Source organism: Phocoena phocoena, chromosome 7, assembly GCF_963924675.1.
Source record: "Phocoena phocoena chromosome 7, mPhoPho1.1, whole genome shotgun sequence".
Lineage (NCBI taxonomy): Eukaryota > Metazoa > Chordata > Mammalia > Artiodactyla > Phocoenidae > Phocoena > Phocoena phocoena.
The window spans coordinates 72,245,863-72,265,338 of NC_089225.1; the positions used below are offsets into that span (position 1 = coordinate 72,245,863).

The 19,476-nt window shown below is 41.1% G+C and overlaps 1 protein-coding gene across 4 annotated transcripts in view; it reads left to right on the forward strand.

Moving 5' to 3' along the window:
- The window catches only part of MYO1B (myosin IB), a 184,611-nt gene that overhangs the window by 108,123 nt on the left and 57,012 nt on the right, over nucleotides 1-19,476 (forward strand). For all 4 annotated transcript variants that reach the window (XM_065880947.1, XM_065880949.1, XM_065880948.1 and 1 more), the window contains 4 exons: nucleotides 532-578; nucleotides 5,901-5,964; nucleotides 17,501-17,599; nucleotides 19,058-19,161. In XM_065880947.1, the coding sequence (XP_065737019.1) occupies nucleotides 532-578; nucleotides 5,901-5,964; nucleotides 17,501-17,599; nucleotides 19,058-19,161 (314 nt within the window). The remainder of the gene's footprint in view (nucleotides 1-531; nucleotides 579-5,900; nucleotides 5,965-17,500; nucleotides 17,600-19,057; nucleotides 19,162-19,476) is intronic.

The following is a 19,476-nucleotide window of genomic DNA, read 5'->3' on the forward strand; positions in this document are numbered from 1 at the left end:
TTCCAAGTCTCTTTCTGTATTTCAGTTATATATTTAATCACGTTTAAATACCTTTTATTTCGAACTTAAACAATTTAAAGTTTCTCATGCCTTTTTCCACCTGAAAACCTCATCAATTGAGTTTCATAAAACCTTTGCTAATGTTAAGTAATCATCTCTAAAATAACCTTATCCATTGTTAATAACAGTAGAAGAGCACAGAAGCCCTGCTTGCTCGCCATTCAGCTGACTACTATCAAAACAGTTAAAATGTGTTGAATTAGACAGGATTAAGTTTACAGTAGTACTTGAAAAAAATTCTGTGAATCATAGGCATGACTCTTTCTGTGAACTTATAAAAAGACATGGAAGCTTTAGCAGCTTATTAAGACTCGTGCTAAGTAGTTTCTATGGAAATTTTCTGGACAGAAATGTCATTGCTACAAGTTGCATTTCTAGGATTTATGGATGTCAGATATTACATTTGTTTTATTTTTTGGCTTGAAATTATTTTTCTGTCACTTGACCACACATCTGTTTCTTTCCTACCAGCATTTGGAAATGCCAAGACTGTAAGGAATGACAACTCCTCTAGATTTGTAAGTATTTGTATAAGCATAAGTGTTAACACTAATATTTACCTCGTGTGTTTAAACAACCAGTAGATGTTTAATATTTCTTAATACACACATTTAAAAAATAAGAAACACCATATTGAGACATAAGCTAAAAGTTCTATAAGGACTGTTTTTCTGCTTTCTGGAATTTTCCTTTTTAATTCTTCTTGGAGTGACAAGCTATCTTTTTTGCATGTTTTCTTGTCATCTATCATAAAATTCCATGAGCAATTTCAGTGAGGCTGTTTAGAGTAACTCTTTACTAATGTGAGTTTTGATATTTAGATTAAGACTCAGAAATTCCATAGAAAGAAGGGTAAACTAGGTGTCAAGTTTGTATACTCTACAGCTCTTGTCCGTTCTTCAGTGGGACCAGAAAGGATGGAGGTGTATTCTAAAACTTTATAGAGGTAAAATCAATAAGTTTGGCTGCTAATGGGGGGTGTGGGGAGGACTGAATAGTAAAAACTGAAGGTAATTGATGTTTTGAGTCGGGCTGAGTTGGAAAATGCTAATTCCCATAGTGGAAACCTTTCCAGCCTCATCTCCCACCTCTGCAGTGTACACTCTGGCACATCAGCCCCTGGGTCTCCCCAGCTGTGCTGCCTTCTTTCCTGCCTCTGGTCTTGACAGGGACACACACTGCCTGGAGGCAGCTGGGGGAAATATGGTGAGTGTGATGGTGGCATTTTGAAATTGATGGCTTTTTTTTCTATAGTTGAGCCAGTTTTATAAATTTCATAATAAAAGATCGTTTACTTTATAAGCTGTCTTCTCATATACATTACTTGGGACCATTATTGATGATCGTCTGTGCCTCGCTGCCAGACACCCTTCCTGCATCCCCACACCTCCACTCCCCAGCTTCTTTTAGCCCCCTTTCTGCTTTTTTCTCATTGGCGTTGTCCTGTGCTTAAGGCATGCAAATGACCTCAGGTGGAGATCGTTTTGATAGATTGGAAAGTGGAAGGCTAAGGTTCCTAATTCCAAGGCAGTGAATTTTTTCCATTGGATTAGCCCCTTAAGTTGTTAAAACTGATGTGAGCCATGCCTTTTCCTGTTGTGGTAACATGACTAATCTCATTACATAAATAGAATTAGACGCAAAGTGTGGGCAGATAGAAGTAATTCCAATAGATGAAGCTTCTTTATAGGATAGAGATTTTATTTTTGCTCTTGGCAAATCTCATATACACACGCTTTAAAAAAAATACTTGCGAATATATTTAGTCTGTAGGCCGTAAAAATACAGAAAACCGTATTGCTTAAAGAGTCACTGGTACTTAGAGACATCGGAAAATCTAGCGAAAGGCTTGGCAGGTGTTTTGGCTTGTTAAGTAACTTCAGAGAAATCCTATCATAACATGGGTATTAAGATATGAGATTAATACTTGATTATAGGCTAAATCATTTCATGCCCAGTTTTTAGTAATTTCTCTGCTTTGTGGGTGCGACTTTGACCAGTAGTATACTCAAGTCTGTGTTATAATATTATAGTAGGACTCTACTATATTTAAAATTACTACTGTATATATAACAGAGGCTTATGACTCCAGGGAAATTACATTTCCCTCAGCTGTGTCTGACAGGTTAACTCCGAATAAATTTTTTGATCTCTTTGCTGAGAAACCTGGGAGACCCTGCACCTCATTGTAGCTGACAGTGTGGACCACTGTTCCCATGGAGGTGCCTCACAGTGACCCTCACCCCAGCACTTTAACTTGGCATATTGAGCTTCTAGTAAGAGAGACTCATTGCTTTGGGGAAAAAAGAAAAAAAACAGTTTAAGGCTTCGAAAATCACTGTTCTCGACTAAGGACTTTGGAGGGGGATTTTGTTGAGCATCTGCGGTGTGCCAGGAGCTGAGTGGGGCACTGGAGAGTGTGGGAGAGAGCGCTCTAGGGTCTGGAAAATCTCATTACCACTCCTCTTATTCAGTAAGAATAGAAACACACAAATTCATTCATTTGTTTGAAACCTCCGGGTTTTCTTTTAAACATAGTTAAACTTAGGTCTCCCTGCGTATCCTCTTGCAGCCTGCAGTCTTTTCCCCACCAGTAGCCGGAGCGATCTTTACACGCTGCCGTCCCCTGCCGGCTGACAGCCTCTGCAGTCCCCTTGCACCTAAAATATAGCCCGGGCTCCCCCAAGCCTCCCCACGCAAGGTGGGCCGGCCCAGCCTTCCCCGGCTCCCTGGGCCTCAGTCACACAGGCCTTTGTGCCCGGCAGGTGTGCCGAGTGCTTCCTGGACTTGGGCCTTTGCTGTTGCCGGTCCTTCTACACCATGCATTCTGTCCCCAGATCTTTGTATGGCTGGCGTCTCGTATCATTTAGGTCTTATCTCAGATGTCACTTCCATGATGCTGTCTGGAGACTCTGTGACTTCATCCCATTTTCATTATTTTAGGCATTCAACAGTCTCTGGAGTTATGTGCTCCCTTCCCCCGTGTACATCATCATTGGCCCTGGAGAGTAGGCGCGGAGGAAGCGAGCACCTCGGCCTCTTGTTCACTGGTGTGGCCCCAGGAGCTAGAGCAGGGCCGGTGCCATAGTGGACACTCAGAAAACATTGATTTATTGATGAATGAATACCCTTTTTTTTTTTTTGCGGTACGCGGGCCTCTCACTGTTGTGGCCTCTCCCGTTGCGGAGCACAGGCTCCGGACGCACAGGCTCAGCAGCCATGGCTCACGGGCCCACCCGCTCCACGGCATGTGGGATCTTCCCGGACCGGGGCACGAACCCGTGTCCCCTGCATCGGCAGGCGGACTCCCAACCACTGTGCCACTGGGGAAGCCCTGAATACCTATTTTTAAGAAGCTTATAAACTAGTCAGGAAAAATGGACATGGCTGACAATAATTATAACACAACACATAAACTAGTAAGTCCCCCATTGAAAAGTATAGATGAAGTGTTATGGAAGCTCAGAATAGAGAAGCTGGAGGAGTCCGGGGCAGGGGACAGTCCTGAGTGGGTCCACAAGATTTAAAGAAGCCAAAATGGGGTGGCAGGCAGCAGGAGGTGGCAGTACAGCCTGAGAAACTGAGGAGAGAAACCAGTGTGGACCTTCATTTGCCAGAGTTAATGGCCAGGCCAGGGAGTCTGTGAATGGAGCCGTGGGCCAGAGGGCTGGGAAGGTGGGTCCGGGCCCCAGCTGGAGGGCCTGGAGTAGCAGGGTCAGGGTCTCAGACTTTATTTTGTAGGTGGTGGGAAGCCGCTGGTTATTTGTGAGTAGTCTAGTGCCAGGGCCAGAACCAAGCGTTTGGGGAGTCATCAGTGTGGGCATCAGCTGAGTTCTCCGTGTTAGCCCTGGTCAGCTTCCTTTTCCTTTCTCCACAGTGTTTGCTCTACTCTCTTCAAAGCTTCTATCCTTTACTCTCAGCTGATGCTGTTATGCCTGCTTCACAGAAATCATCCTCTTCCAAGCTCTCCAACCAAATTAGCCCCGCTCCTTGGCACCTCTCCTGTCTCCATATCAGTAGTATACACGCTCCTTTCTCACACTTATCTCTCTGCATCTGTACTCGAGATCTTTCGCCTCCTTTGCCCAGGGACCACCTGCCACCAAAATCATCCCCTCTCATACGGTCATCCTCTGACTCTCTTGTGAAGTTACTCTTTCTCCCTCCTTCATGTCTGCTTTGCCTCCAGTGTCCCCTCGCATCCTGGAGAGTGTCGCTATCCACTCAGTTGCCTGGGCCACATTCCTGGACTTTTAAATTCTTGAACACCCTCCTTTCTTACCTTCTCCATCCAACCATGACCAGTCATCGTGACTCTCTGGGTAGCTCTCAACTCTGTTTACTTTCCTCTTTTGCTATTCCGGCGTAAAGCCACCAGCGTTTCTCCCCTAATTGCTGCCACCTCTGTCAGCTACATCTGATAGGTCCTTTCCAGTCCATTCCACACTAGCCAGAGTGGTCTTGTAAAGAGGCAAGTCTGATCATGGTGTCCTTGTTGAGGAACGTTTAATGACACAACTTGGCTGTCAGGAGAAAATGTCGGTGTCATGATGTGCTCTGACTTCCCCCACCATCCTCACGGATGCCACTGCTTATGCCTGCTCCTTCCTGATCCCTTGCCTCCTTGCCTGCCTGACTTCTCCTGCTACTTCGCCTTTAAGGTCGGGCAGATCTCCTCCTCCCCCTCTGTCCCCTGTTCTTTGCGCCCGGCACCATGATCCCACTGTAGGATGTATCCCTATACATGGTTATGTCCCATTTATGTTTCATTTCCCCCCCAGACTGTAAATTCCTTGAGGGCAGGAGTGATGCCTTGCTTTCCCTTGTGCCTCCGTTAGTGTCCAGGAAATGCTTGATAAACATTTGCTTAATGAGCAAGTGAAGACTTACAAAGGCCAGATGACCAGTGACAATGAAGAAGGAGAAGGTGGGGGAGCATGCACGAGCTAATAAAAAAATCACAGATTACATTGTTGATTGTGTGCCATGTGATCATGTTTCTCCTCCCTTACCATTATTTTGAAAATAGAATTAAAGTAATTCTCTGGGAGAATTATTTACAAACCATCGATCTGACTAAGGTAGAACATGAAACAAAACCAAAGACTACTTATTAGATCAACACACCCTTTTCCAAACAAAAAACAGCTCTCAGGGTTATTCTGATATATTTGTTACTCTTTAACCAGACAATCCAGACCCATTCTCTAAAAATCACAGTGTAAGACTCCATGTGTGTTTCTGTGTGTTTAAGGTACCATCTATAAGGTGTAATGTGAACATGGGTTATATATTTCTGTATAATCTAGATTAAAAGCCAAAGAAGGTAATAATGATGAGCCTTTGATTCTGAGTTGGTCACACCACATAATCATGCATTTGATTTGAGTAGATATAAAAACAGAACTTGAAGTCTTCCATTTTGTCCACTGTCCAGTGTGTTTGGAATGTCTAGCCATGGCTTACAACCTACTTTGCCTATAAAAATGAAATAATTTATATTGCCAGCTAGTGCACATTCAAGGAATACTAATTTTCCCGGTTTTTATTCTTGAATTGAAGACACACGTCCTTGAGAAATTTGAAACTTATCCAAAAGTCTTATGATGGCTGAGAAGATCTGTTCTTAAATTAGCAACGAGATATGCTCACTTTGAGCTAATGGGGTATTTAGTATGAATTATTTTTGGAGGCACATTGTTTTGCATCATGGTTACATAAACTGTGTCTTTCTTAATTACATTTAAACAAATGCATAAAGGGCTTATGCTATGCTTTAAGATACACTGACTGAATATTTTGAGGTGAACTTGAAAACTCACCAAGTCTTTCTTTGGCAGGGCAAATATATGGATATTGAATTCGATTTTAAAGGCGATCCCCTGGGAGGAGTGATAAGTAACTGTGAGTATTTTGAAGAAGTTCAGAATAGTAAAACATATAACAGAATATTTTAGATACTTGGGTCTTTAAGAGATAGGCTTAAGAATACATTTCCTTTTCTTATACTTAAATTTTTAACCTATGCATTTCAGATTGTTTTATAATATTTAATTTCTAAATCTTTTTAAAAGACCACTTAAAGTCTTTGCCTTTGAAAAACTTTTTAGAAGTCTGCTAAAGAAATAAATATTAGCCCAACTGTATTTTATATCCTATAGGTCTTCAAGCCAATCCAGTAATAAAAAAGATTCTCCAACCGTTATTTTCTTTAACAAAATTACTCTGTGGTTAAAAACAAAATATAAATAATAATTGATTTTAATTTAATGACTTTTGGGGTAACAGTTACCCGATAAAATGAGAAAAACCTGTACTTCAAATTTTACTGTGAGAATTTTGTCTTCAGTGTGTTTAAAAAATTGAAATGTCGTACACCTGTTAGGTAGAGACAGATTTATTAGCTTTCTTTAGTCATGATTTGTGATTGTAGAAGTGAAATGTTCTCCGGCAAAGGTGAAAACATGAACAAAATCAGGTGAGGTCTACTTAACAGCCCCAGGTCCAGAGTTTTCTCAGGTGGGCACAGTGGTCAGTATCTGTTGTAGATAAGGCCCCTTCATCCATGCTTGGGGGCTTCAGTGCATGTGGCACCGCCCTGATGTCTCTGCTCCTGTTGATTCTGTAGCTGATTCGTTTGGCAAGGATACGATGACCACTCAGGGTTAGTGCACCTCCAGGGGAAGCTGCAGCCTGGTTATCCTCTTGTTTTTTTTGAGGGCCACACTGCTGACGCGCCCCCTCACACACACTGCTTCCCCTGGCCTTTTCACCACCCTAAGATGCTGTTCGGATTGTTGGAATAAAAAAAATCTAAGTTTGTACTAGATTTAAAAATAACAATTGGCTCAGGTATCCAAAGCACTGCTTTTTGCTATAGCAGTGGCATTCTTTCTCCAAATGAAATTTTATTCCAAATATGAAACAGATGAAATGAGGCCTGATCTGGTTAAAGAGGAGATGAGCAGCCAGAACCCCTAGACCCCCGGGTGGCCCCTGTGATCTTCCAGAGAAACTCTAGAACCAGAGGGATGCCATTTGAAAGTGAGTGTTTTTAGAATTTGGGCAAACCATGCAGCTGAATTTTTTTTTTTTAATTTTTAAATCATAGTTCGTAGAGTAAACTTCTAGGTCTAGAGTCTTTATCTTGGAAACTATAGGATTGAACTGGATGAATTTCATGGTTCCCCATTTCTAGTTTTTAAATAGTTTATTTATTTTTTTGGCTGCGTTGGGTCTCTGTTGCTGCACGCGGGCTTTCTCTAGTTATGGCGAGTGGGGTCTACTCTTCATTGCGGTGCACAGGCTTCTCATTGCGGTGGCTTCTCTTGTTGCGGAGCACGGGCTCTGGGCGTGCAGGCTCGGTGGTTGTGGCTCGCGGGCTGTAGAGTGCAGGCTCAGTAGTTGTGGCACACGGGCTTAGTTGCTCTGTGGCATGTGGGATCTTCCCGGACCAGGGCTCGAACCCGTGTTCCCTGCATTGGCAGGCAGATTCTTAACCACTGAACCACCTGGGAAGTACGGCAGGCGGATTCTTAACCGTTGGGATTATACGTATTGTAAAAATGTATTATTATTGGAAAAACGTCTTGAAGAGGAAGTTTTAATCTGAGGTGAAATTGGCTAGGATGGTACTACTTATGTTAAATGGTTTTAACTGTCAAATAGGAAACAGAAATACTCATGCGAATCATATATAATACTACCAAAAGCAAGTGATTATAACCCTGCCAAGTTTGTTACGCAAGCTTCCTTCACAGTATGTGGCAGCTGATGAGAGCTGTATAGGAAAAGGTATGCCTCAGTTTTAAGACCACCATTTTAAGGAAAGATTAGCTTTTATTCTGAAAGATATTTATAACACTTTTATAACACTTGCATTTTACAAGACAAATTAAATTTAGTTATTAATTGAGTAATACACTATTTTTAAAATGAGGCTACATTAACTTTGTATTATAGAACATTCTAGAATGATTGAACCAATATTACTCTTGAGGACTCTAGGAAAATATTTAAGGATGCCTTTATTCTAAGTATCAGAAAATAACTTGGGTTTACATTTTGAAGTTTCAAGTTTCAAACAGAAATGTCTTCCTGTCTCTAATTCTTGCAGTATCCATGGAGAATAAATAGTAAACACCCAGTTCATTTCCAGTGAAGATTAAAAACCATCATGAATGAACGTCATATGGTTTTTGTTACCATTTGTTCCCACAATGAAATTATATTGAAATTTGTGGTAGTGGGAACACCCTGGTATTTTAGAGTATCCTTTGCTTTGGAACAGAAAGGGATACATTAGTGGTGAGAGCAGGAAATTTCACCCCGAGTAGAGAGAGAGGACTGACTCATAGGTGGCCACGGGGAGCTGCTGCCTGCTGGCTTGAGGGGGTATAAAGCAATGGGTAAACCCACTCTTGTTCTCTGCAAGCTACCAACAGTTAGCTTCTTGTACCCAGAAAAGGAGACAAGATTTGCCATTTTGTAGGTCATCTATTTTGTTTCCTTTTCCAGCAGCCGCCTAGTAAAAGCATAGGTCGTTGTTGGCTGTAATTATTACCTTGAAAAAGTCACAGGATCATTTGAGCCAGTTGTGTACCCAGGAAGTGGGGAAAAAATGCCCAATAACTTAGTCTCTCTTCCTCTCTTTCTAAGAGAGGTATGCTGTAAAACCTAAGTCTTGAACTCATTTGAAAGCTATGTATCTCTGAGGTTAGTATCTTTAGGAGAGTTTTGAAAGCTACATGTCTCTGAGGTGAGTATCATTAGGAGAGAAGTGTTACAAAAATAGAAAATGTCAAACATTTACTTAAGTAGGGAAGATAAAACATGGAAACACATCCAGATGTTTGGCTGATGTGAGGTACTATTTCTCCTACTTTGTTAATGCGTGTGGGTCTCATAAAATTTATACATTTACATTTGAGGATTTTGGATCTAGTGTTATGAACTTGAAATGCTTGGAAACCTGTTGCTTTTATTAATAGTCACAGATACTTTCTTATAGTTGTGGCACTAAATGGCAATTTAGACTGGAGAAAGTGTGGTACAAGTCTCAAGGGATGTTATCTCCTAAAAGAAGAATAGCATAGAGATATACTAAGAAGAAGCCTTAAGATTTCAAATGTGCATATACCTGCGTAAACTGTAAGGATGGGAGACATGGCTGTCCTGTTCACGGTAGTGTATCAAGAGCCTAGGGTGGGGCTTCCCTGGTGGCGCAGTGGTTGGGAGTCCGCCTGCCGATGCAGGGGACACGGGTTCGTGCCCCGGTCCGGGAGGATCCCGCATGCCGCGGAGCGGCTGGGCCCGTGAGCCATGGCCGCTGAGCCTGCGCGTCTGGAGCCTGTGCTCCGCAGCGGGAGAGGCCACAACAGTGAGAGACCCGCGTACCGCAAAGGAAAAAAAAAAAAAAGAGCCTAGGGTGATACCTGATACACAGCAGGTGCTCAGTAAATGCTGGAGATGAGGATGGAATTGGTGAAATATAGGCAGGCTGTATATTTTCCTGCTTTATTATTTGGGACATATCCATGATCCTATATATGCAGTTGTCAGTGATTTATCATGTGGTTGCCAATGTCTAAACAAAAAGACAACAAGTTACTTAATTCTCTGTGCCTCCATTTCTTTCTCTTTGAAATGAGGATAATAGTACTGATCTCATAGGGTTGTGATGAGTTGTAAATAATTTGTTAACATCTAAAGCACTTGTAATAGTGCCTGGCACGTAGTAAGCACTCAATAAATGTTTGCTTCTTTTCATTATTGTATATTTATTTGTTGATTGTCTCTAGCTCCTAGCCAAATATATACCCTATAATGACAGAGACTCAGTTTGTATGGTTCATTGCTAAATGATAGCAACTAAAATAGTGTCTAACATCTAATATATATTTGTTGAATTAACTAATTAATAATCACATAAGTACCTAATGTACAATAAGCACAGTTTGACATAGAGAAATTCATTGAGAAGTAAAGCTTCTTCTTTATTGGGTAAGTTTATCTGAATATTCTGTGTTAATCATTTAAAAATACTTTTTCTAAATCCCACAAAGGCAAACAAAGTTATTGGTAATCAAGCACCATCTGTTACTAATGCCTCTGTTCAGCTTGAAAGAAGTAACCCAATCCTGTGGTTATGAAGGAAAGCAAACGTTGACATTGGTGTGTGGCCCAGTTATTATTACTGCCCAATAAACCACCCCAGACTTAGTGGAGTAAAACAACGGCCCTGTTATATGCTCTTGGATTCTGTGGGTCAAGAATTCAGTTGGAGCTCAGCAGGGTTGGCTTGTCTCCATGACGTATGGGACCTCAGCTGGGAAGACTCTAGTGATTGGGGGCAACTTGCATGAGTTGGGGGGTTGGAGTCCTCTGGAGGCTTTGTCGCTCATGTGTCAGGCTCCTGGGCTGGGATGATTCAAGGGGTGAGCTCAGCTAGACTGTTAACTAGAGCCATCTATGTGTGGCCTCGTGTGATTTGGGCTTCTCACAGCAAGGCGACTGTGAGAGGGAGTGTTCCAAGAGAGAACATCCTGACAGCAAGTGTTCCAAGAGAACCAGGAAGAAGCCTGAGTAGACTGGGTAATCGTACAGCATCACTGTGACTCTGTTAAGTCCATGTGGGCACAAGCTTGCTCAGTTTCAGTGCTGGGGAATGTAGATTCCACCTCTCGGTGGGAAGAGTGGGAAAAGAATTCGTGACCATTTTATTTTAAACAACCTAAAGCTGATAGATTGTTTTCAGAAATGACCACAATAGTTTCTTAGCTTGTGTCCACATGCTTCGGTAGTCCCCTCTCTCAATGACTTAAGCCTTGGCCATGAGATTTGTTTTGGTCAATGGAACAATTTGCAAACATGGCACAATGACAGACTCGAAAGTTGGTTCTCTACTGGGGCTTATCCTCTCTTGCTTCTCTGGGGAACTCATTACCACCATGTGCGTGAACCTGGGCTAGTCTGCTGGGTGATGAGAGGCACATGGAATGAACCAGCAGATGTGTGAATGAGGGCATCTTAGATCAGCCAGCTGCCAGCCAACCTGCCAGCAGAGATCAGCCAAGCTGGCTTAGATCAGAGGAACTACAAATCTGACTCTCAGACTCATGAGCTAATAAATGGTATTGGTCTAAGCTGTTAAGTTTTGGGGGCATTTGTTATGCAGCAGAAAATAACTTGAGACAGAGGTCTAATAGGTAATATCCTTTCCCCACCCAGTTTGGAAACACATGAGAAATAGGCACAGGAAATAAGCTGGAGAGGAAGCAGCTTTATTACTGTAGAGGCAAGGTTGAAGAAAGCAGCTTTTGGTTTATCACCCAAGAGGGTGTGCTAGTAGTCCTTTGGCAGGTTGGCAGGCATTGACAGCACCGAGCAACCCCTGGCCTCTCCTTGTGCACGTTGCCCCATCTGTCTTACAGTCTAGGAGTGGGGCTGAATTTGTGCACGGTGTGGGGAATGAGGGGGCTGAGCTGTACATGCATGCCCATTTCTTCTTCCAAACTTCGCTGCTCAGAGGAGTCTTTCCTCCTGCTGAGGAGAGGAGTGAGTAAGGGGCTGAGAAGCTGGGGAGTTCATCTCATGAAATCCTCCCACATGGAATCATAAAGCAGGAAGAAATGCCTACCTTACTCACAGGGAAGGTGGAGGGTAGAACAAATTGCTCTGAATTCTTTTTCTTTTACATTTCTTTTGAATTTACGATGCAATTAATTTATGTGCTGACTATCTCAAGGCATGTTGTTTAATCCTTATGTATGGCACATTCCTGCCATTTTGTAGCATATGGAATATAAGTTTACCCTTTTGAATTGTTTGAGATTTATAGCTTTGTTCTTCCTTTTATATCATACCTTGGGTTTAACTGATGATTAGTGGGTGGGTGACTGGGAGCAAAGCTATCTGTTATAACACTTCCTAAAGGAAACTCTGATCCGTATATATATGTAATTGGGGACTTACCTGTACATGAGTCAGTTCTCAACAGCTAGTGACTATTCATCAGTAAACAGTAGCTGTCTTCTTTAGGGTCAAAATTCATCAAAAACTGAGATAATTTACCTAGTTTGTAATACAAGGCTGGGCTTTTTTTAGCACTTGGACATTTAATACCCCTAAAGAAGACGGAAATAATCAACCATGGGTTGTGAAGTATCTGTAGCGATAAAACTGAAATTTCAAAGAGTAATTCTGTTACTCTGTAATGGATGGCTTTATATAAAAATAGATGCTTTCCTTTGTCTCAGTTTTATTTTGGTGTTCTTTCTTATACAAAAATATGTTTACCATGAAAAAAGACTACATGTTTATCATGAAACAAGACTATATACCCATACTATAGAAGAAATCAGGTGTTCAAATATGTCTAAATTAACCTCAGATTAAGAAATGAATCAAGGTTTATTAGAATTGTATGTATAATAATAAGATATTATGGACTAGATATTTCATTAATTTTATTTCAGGGTTGGGTATCAAATTGTAGATTCAGATACACACATAAGTTACTTTCCAATTATTAGATAAACTTTAAATTTATATTAGAAAAAAGTCTGTTGTGAAAATGCATAAATGCTATATGTATGCAACTGGATCCTGATTTAAAAAATGGCATTTAATTAGGTAGATAATAAGGCAAATTTTCTTAGCGTTTTAAAGCCCAAGTTGATTTTTCATGTGCAGACACTGGGAACCCTCTCACAACTTTTCATGTAACGTGTCCAGCTGTCACTGGGGCTAATTTATAACTTTAGGACTCTGACTTTTGATTTAAAACTTTAAGGTGCTTTCTTAGAAATGAAAATGCTGCATGGAGGTGGAGGTAGGGGAAACACTGTCCTGTCACGGCGCGCCAGGTGTTTGAGGTCTCTCAAAGCCTGTAACCTGCAGACAGACAAAGGTCTGTGTGAGACCCGGGCTGAGAGAGAGTACTGGGGTGAACACCCACCTCTGCTTTCTGTAATACACGTGCACAGTGAATGATTTGTAAGAAGACATTTGCGCCGTCTTTTTTTACTTTAAAGCTTGTCTTTAGTGAAACTTCCTAATTCTCAATCTTGAGGGTTACGTTGTATATTTCCAGAAAAAGTATAGAGTTGATTTTAGAATATATACTCCAATATAGGAGCAAACATTAGTTCATAATCCAAGTTTTCCACTGAAATTACCATCAGTTATGCCCAGTAACTTATTGGTTATTTGACATTTTTTCTTCTTCAAGACAGCGGAGTCCAAAGGGAGATAAATTGTTGTTACTTAGATTGCAGGCCTTTCACTATTGCTAACTGTATCATTTCACTTTATTAAAGGGACACAAATCCATTGGAAGAGCCTTCAGTGCCACTCAAACACTTTTTTCATAATGTGTATCTTTGAGCAATTGGAGAGGAGCAGGGTCGGTCGTGTCTGCATCTTGGGCTTTCATTGTCATTCTGGCTTTACTGGCAAAACTGAGACAAAGCAAATTCTTCCATAAGCCTTAATCAAGAACTTGGACCATTTCTTCTTTTTCAGGAAGGGAGATTATACATAGAGTAAAGAAACTTTGATCGGGCTTCCCTGGTGGCGCAGTGGTTGAGAGTCCACCTGCCAATGCAGGGGACACAGGTTCGTGCCCCGGTCCGGGAAGATCCCACATGCCGCGGAGCGGCTGGGCCTGTGAGCCATGGACGCTGAGCCTGCGCGTCCGGAGCCTGTGCTCCGCAATGGGAGAGGCCCGCGTACCGCAAAAAAAGAAAAAAAAAAAATAGAAACTTTGATCATGCTATCTAATCCTTCACCCGTTATGTTCCAAAGTAATGTGATTTTTTTTTTCCCCCTTCCAAACCACTACTTGTTCTTTTATTCCTTGGCTTATTAAAAGACATCCGTCTCCAGCAGGTGCAAACATGGACATTTTACTTCTTTCATATCTTATGCCCTAGGGAGGTTGTCCCAGTGCCCAGGAACATGTATATGCTGTGGACTAGCTGGTAATTAGTCAAAACTAAGAAAACCCCTCAGTGATGGTCTGATTCTATTAATAGTCAGGTGGCAGTGTCATGGTGGAGTTGGTGGGAAAGTTCTGATTCCAGAGTTTCTCTGTCCCTACCCATTGCTTTTCCCCTTTAGAATGGCTTAATAGGTTTATCTCTTCCCTTAAAACTTAAATTTATATAACATTTGATATGAACTTAAATTTATATCTTGAGGGTTCAAGAATGTAGCTGCTTTGGAATATACAGAGGCTATTATACTCTCTTCTCTACTAAATATCTGGCATATCCTATACTCCTTTTTATTAAGTCTTGTTAGTAGAGGCGCAGTCAGTGGTAGCAGAAGCGTCTAAAGCAGAAGAGAAGGCTGTGCCAGTGTTTCGCTTTGCCTTAATTCAGGGGCACATTAAAATGTTCAGGTGGCAAGTGGTTATAGTGAATTGAATTTATGTTCTGTACCTTGAGTAATTATTTGATATGGCTTCATGCTGTTAGATTATGTTGGGTTTTTTCAAAAAGAAATAGACTAGGGAATGGTTTTAAGCACTAGTAAATTATTTGGGAGCAAACATTTTCCCTGATTACTGTTCTGCCTAGAAGCTTGTAACTTACAAGAAAAGTCATAAAGAAATAGGAGGCTCTGGGGTAATCAACAAAGCATTTTAGGTGGTAAAACCCTCAACTGCTTTGTAATAAAAGGTTCCTCATTTTGTGATTGAGTTGCTTAGGTGAAGTCATATATTTTATGTAAAGAACAGCCTCAGGCATTTCAAGTGTTTGTGGATTTAGCATTCTTTTTGCTGGAAAATTATAAAGAGCATAGCATGATACCTTAGTCTCCTAAAGCTTTGCATTCTGGCTTTGTTGCTTAGTAACAATGTGATGTGAGCCTCGTTTTCTCATCTACAAAATGGGGATTATAAAACCAATGTCAGAGGAGGTGCTCAGGGTTGAATATGATAACAAATGAAAAGTACTGAATGCAGAGCGGAAGGTCAGTCAAAGTTCCCTTGCACTTTCCCTTTAAACGCACGTTGTATTATGTTTCAGATTTGACCATGATAGTGATCACTGATCATATCAGCATGTGTGGTGCAAGGAGTACATTGGCCAACATTCCCTTCCACCCTGCACAGGCGAATATTATACTTTAACCTGGTGACTGTGAATATTATCCTTTAACTTGGTGACTGTTACCTGCTGAGTCTTATAGCCATTGCTCTTTCTAAACTCTCCATTGTGTGTGAGCATTTGTTCAAAAAGTGCCAAACACAAGGCTGGCCGTGTTGCTGTTGCACAGCGTGGCCCTGTCAGGTGCTCTGAAGGTGTGATTTCATGTCTTGAAATACCACAGTTTGCTTGTGGAGTGTGACTGGGTGAGTGCCACAGAACGGTTGTGTGTCATCATCATTAAGGTGCCCCTGTGAGGTGAGGCTGGTGAGGCATGGCGGGATTCTTGGTGCTGTGGGGGGAGCCTGGGGTTTGCGGGCTTTGACAAGGTGAAAGACACGTGGTCATTCTCTTTTCTCACCCCCATCTCCTGCTCTCTCTTAAAGGTGTTGCCAGCCCACCTTGGACAGTGCCGCTGCTCGTGGTTTGGGTGGTGGGTGTAATCGAGAGCATGTATGTGTGACAATTGTAGGTCAAGAGGAAGAAGGTCTTCAGGTTTGCAGTCGGTGCCGGGCTCATTCCCAGGTAGTGCTGGCACATAGTGGGTGAGCAGTGAGTTGATTGAAGGAATTTGTGCATGAATGGATAAAGTAAACGGAAGCATTTGTTTATATTTTTCATGTAGTCGAGTTACTTTCTTCTAGGCTCGAGGAATTTCCTGTAAGGAATAGCTTCTCAATGAAGACTCTGCCCATGCACTGGGAGGTCTTTCTTCTAAAACTGTGCTCGTACTCTTAGGACCCCAAAGGAGCTTGGTCCATGATAAGTGCAATCATACTGCACTTTTATCCTTACCTGTTTATTCTGTCTTCTGCCCTGGATGTCAGTATTTATAAGTTGATTGAAACGTTCAGTCCTTAGAGATGATGACTATTACACAATCCTTTTCTTTTTTTGGCTAAATATGAAGTCTTCATTATTCTCCATCTATGATTTGAGGGCATTGGCAGTCGTCCAGGTCAAGTTAGAGCTGGAGATGAAAATGAAAACTCTGCAGCATCCCGTTCCTAATAATTTTTGTGTTTACATAGTTTTGTTCTCTTTCTGTCAAGTTTATTTTATGTGTCCTTACAACCCATCTCTTCATTCTTACAAATGGCCTTGTGTGTTTGGAGCACCCTAGGGCTTCTCATTCATCAAATCTACACTCCTTAACTCTACCTAGACTCCTCCTCACGTGCTAGTGTAGATTCCAGAAATACAACTTAAGAAGTTCAAGGACAAGTCTCTGTGAAATTGCACATCGTTCTCTCCCTTACTCATTTTTTGAACTATGTTTAGATTTCAATCTGATGGGAAATCAAATTAGTGCTCAATGATAGGATCACTGATTCATAATTTTATAACTAATCAGGCCTTTGCTCACAGAATCCAGACCCTCTTTTATATCACTGGTCAGTGATAGACGGGACTCCAGGCAGAAATATTCTCTGCCATTGTACTTTGCCACCCCCTGTTGCTGCCACAGCGGCACCTTTCTGGTTCACTTGCTTGATGGATTCATCCCTTCCTTTCTCCTTCCTTCTTCCCCTTCCTGAAAGCTTGAAAACTTGATAAGGCATCAGATTTACAGGATGAAAGATCATCTGGAATCAATGAAAGTATACTGTCAAGTAACTCCAGATTCCATTAAATGAGAACCACCTTTCATTCTTTAAGACTTCAAGAGATCAAGAAAGTCTGGTTCACTTATGTCAGGTAGCAGGGCATGTGGATATGGTGGGGTCTGCACTTGGGTCAGAGAGCCTGATTTCAAATCCATCTTAAACTCTTGGACTGTTAGTTTTTTCATCTGTAAAATCATACCTTACAAAAATGGTGGGGAGGATTCAATGAAATAATGTCTATAAAGCACTTAGCATAAAATAAGATATCAAAAATGTTAACTTGTTATCATTATAACTCAAGTGAATTCTTAACTGAATGGCTGCATTTCCTTGCTTAGATTTGTAATACTACATATTGAAGAACTTAATGTCATCATGTATAACATCAAGAGAATATTATTATAAAAGCTGTATTGTCTTTAATCAGCTTGTCGAATGTATTGTTAGACTTATTTTGTGTATTCACTGTGGTTCAGAAAGAACCTGGTTTGTTTAATTTGGCGGTTTTAGTTAGAGCTGTGCTTCTTCCTGAAAGGAGAACCGAAAATGTAGCTTCTGTTATTATTTTATTAATACAAAACAGAAAATGAAGAAGAAAGTGAGGGGGAAAAGAAAAGCATGGTGTATTTGAAAGTGAAACTAATACTGTACTATGAATCTGACTCTTTGTCTCTCTAGATCTTTTAGAGAAATCTCGTGTTGTTAAGCAGGCAGGAGGTGAAAGAAACTTCCACGTGTTCTATCAGCTGCTTTCTGGTGCCTCTGAAGAGCTCCTCAGTAAGTCCCTGTTTCTTTTTTTTTTTTTAAGAATTTTATTTTATTTAATTTATTTTTGGCTGCATTGGGTCTTTGTTGTGCTGTGCAGTCTCCTCATTGTGGTGGCTTCTCTTGTTGCAGAGCTTGGGCTCTAGGTGCATGGGCTCAGTAGTTGTGGCTCACGGGCTTAGTTGCTCCGCGGCATGTGAGATCTTCCCGGACCAGGGCTCGAACCTGTCTCCCCTGCATTGGCAGGCGGATTCTTAACCACCGTGCCACTGGGGAAGCCCCAGTCCCCGTTTCTATGTTTTAATTTTTACTCTTGCAACATTTTCCAAAGCAGAAGCGTTCCATACGCTTTTCCTCTTCCTTCTTAAAATTTTCCCATGATTCTGGCTGAAGGGAAGAATACCATGTGCTGGCTTCTGCCATCTTGCAGTTTTGTTTGATATCTGTCCCCAGAGTACCTCACCAGGTACTGGGACCTGTCTCAGATGGTTTGCTAAAAGAGCTAAAAGTTGAGGGAGGGGCTCATCATCAATTTAAAAAATAAAATGGAAGAATATAATTAGTCCAGTTGGGGAGAAAAAATTAGCAGGGAGCAGTAGATGAATACAATTCTATAAAAACAAATTGCTCAGTGACGATTTAAAAATAGTGGGAAGGCATTTGCAACTGATACAAGAGATCAAAGTCTGACCTTTGTATATTTTAGAGAATTAATATAAGTCCATCAGGATAGGCAATAGCTAAGTGATGAAAAGTTTTGAGCAAGTAGTCCAAACAAGAAGAGCTATGGAAAGTCAACACACTTGGGGGAAAAAAATCATCCTTACTAATTATCGACAAATGTAAATTGAAACAGCACTGAAGTGTTCACCACACATGTATTAGCAAAAGTTATTAAAGCGGATAAAGCTGGCAGAGTTGTCAGGCACTGATCTGCTTAGAGCTTGTGGGCATCACTTCAAAGTGAGGACTTCCTCTTGGGGGACTAATTGGCAAAGCAGAATAAGTCATAAAATGATCAGAGCCTACCACCCAGGTGCACCACTTTTTGGAATAAACCCAATGAAATAATTCAAAAGAATCCAAAGAAACATTTTGTGCGAAGACATTTATCACTGTCCTTTATTTGTTATTATAAACTGGAGAAAATCCAAATGTCCAGCAGTGGGGGAATCACTGGGCAGACATCGTACGTTATAAGGACACAGTACGTTGACGATACTTTATATTATCAAAGTTTGGAAAGAACCTGTCTCGATAAGAATACATGTAAAACGAGCAGAGTTTGAAATATGTACAATGGTGATAAAGGTGATTTTAGAAAAATACTGATCCTTGGGTATCACTTTTTGTTCTATTGCTTGAATGCATAGTGTGAAATCTTTTTATCTGAAGCGTTAAGGGGATGAGATATTGAAGACGATTAGATTGGTTGAAGTAACTTATAAACTTGTATGTGTGATTCGATAGATAAGCTTAAACTTGAGCGGGATTTCAGCAGATACAATTACCTGAGTCTGGACTCTGCCAAAGTTAATGGAGTGGACGACGCAGCAAATTTCAGAACCGTTAGGGTAAGATGGAACCCTCTTATTACTCTTTAAAATGGGTAACACTATACTGCTCAATCAGAATTGGTAATCATTCTGAGTTTTCTTCGATGTATAACTCATGCTCCCTAAGGTTTTAGAACTATAGAAGAATTTGTTTTATTTTTATTAGTTTGATGTTTTTATTAGCTCAAAAATCCTACAGTATCGAGAAGGCCATGCTTTACTGGAGCACACAGTTTTACTGTCTGTCAAAAGGAGCTTTCTTATTATATTATCTTGGGGTTTAACTTTTAGTATTGTACTGAAATTCCAGATGTCTTTATAGCCAAACTCAGT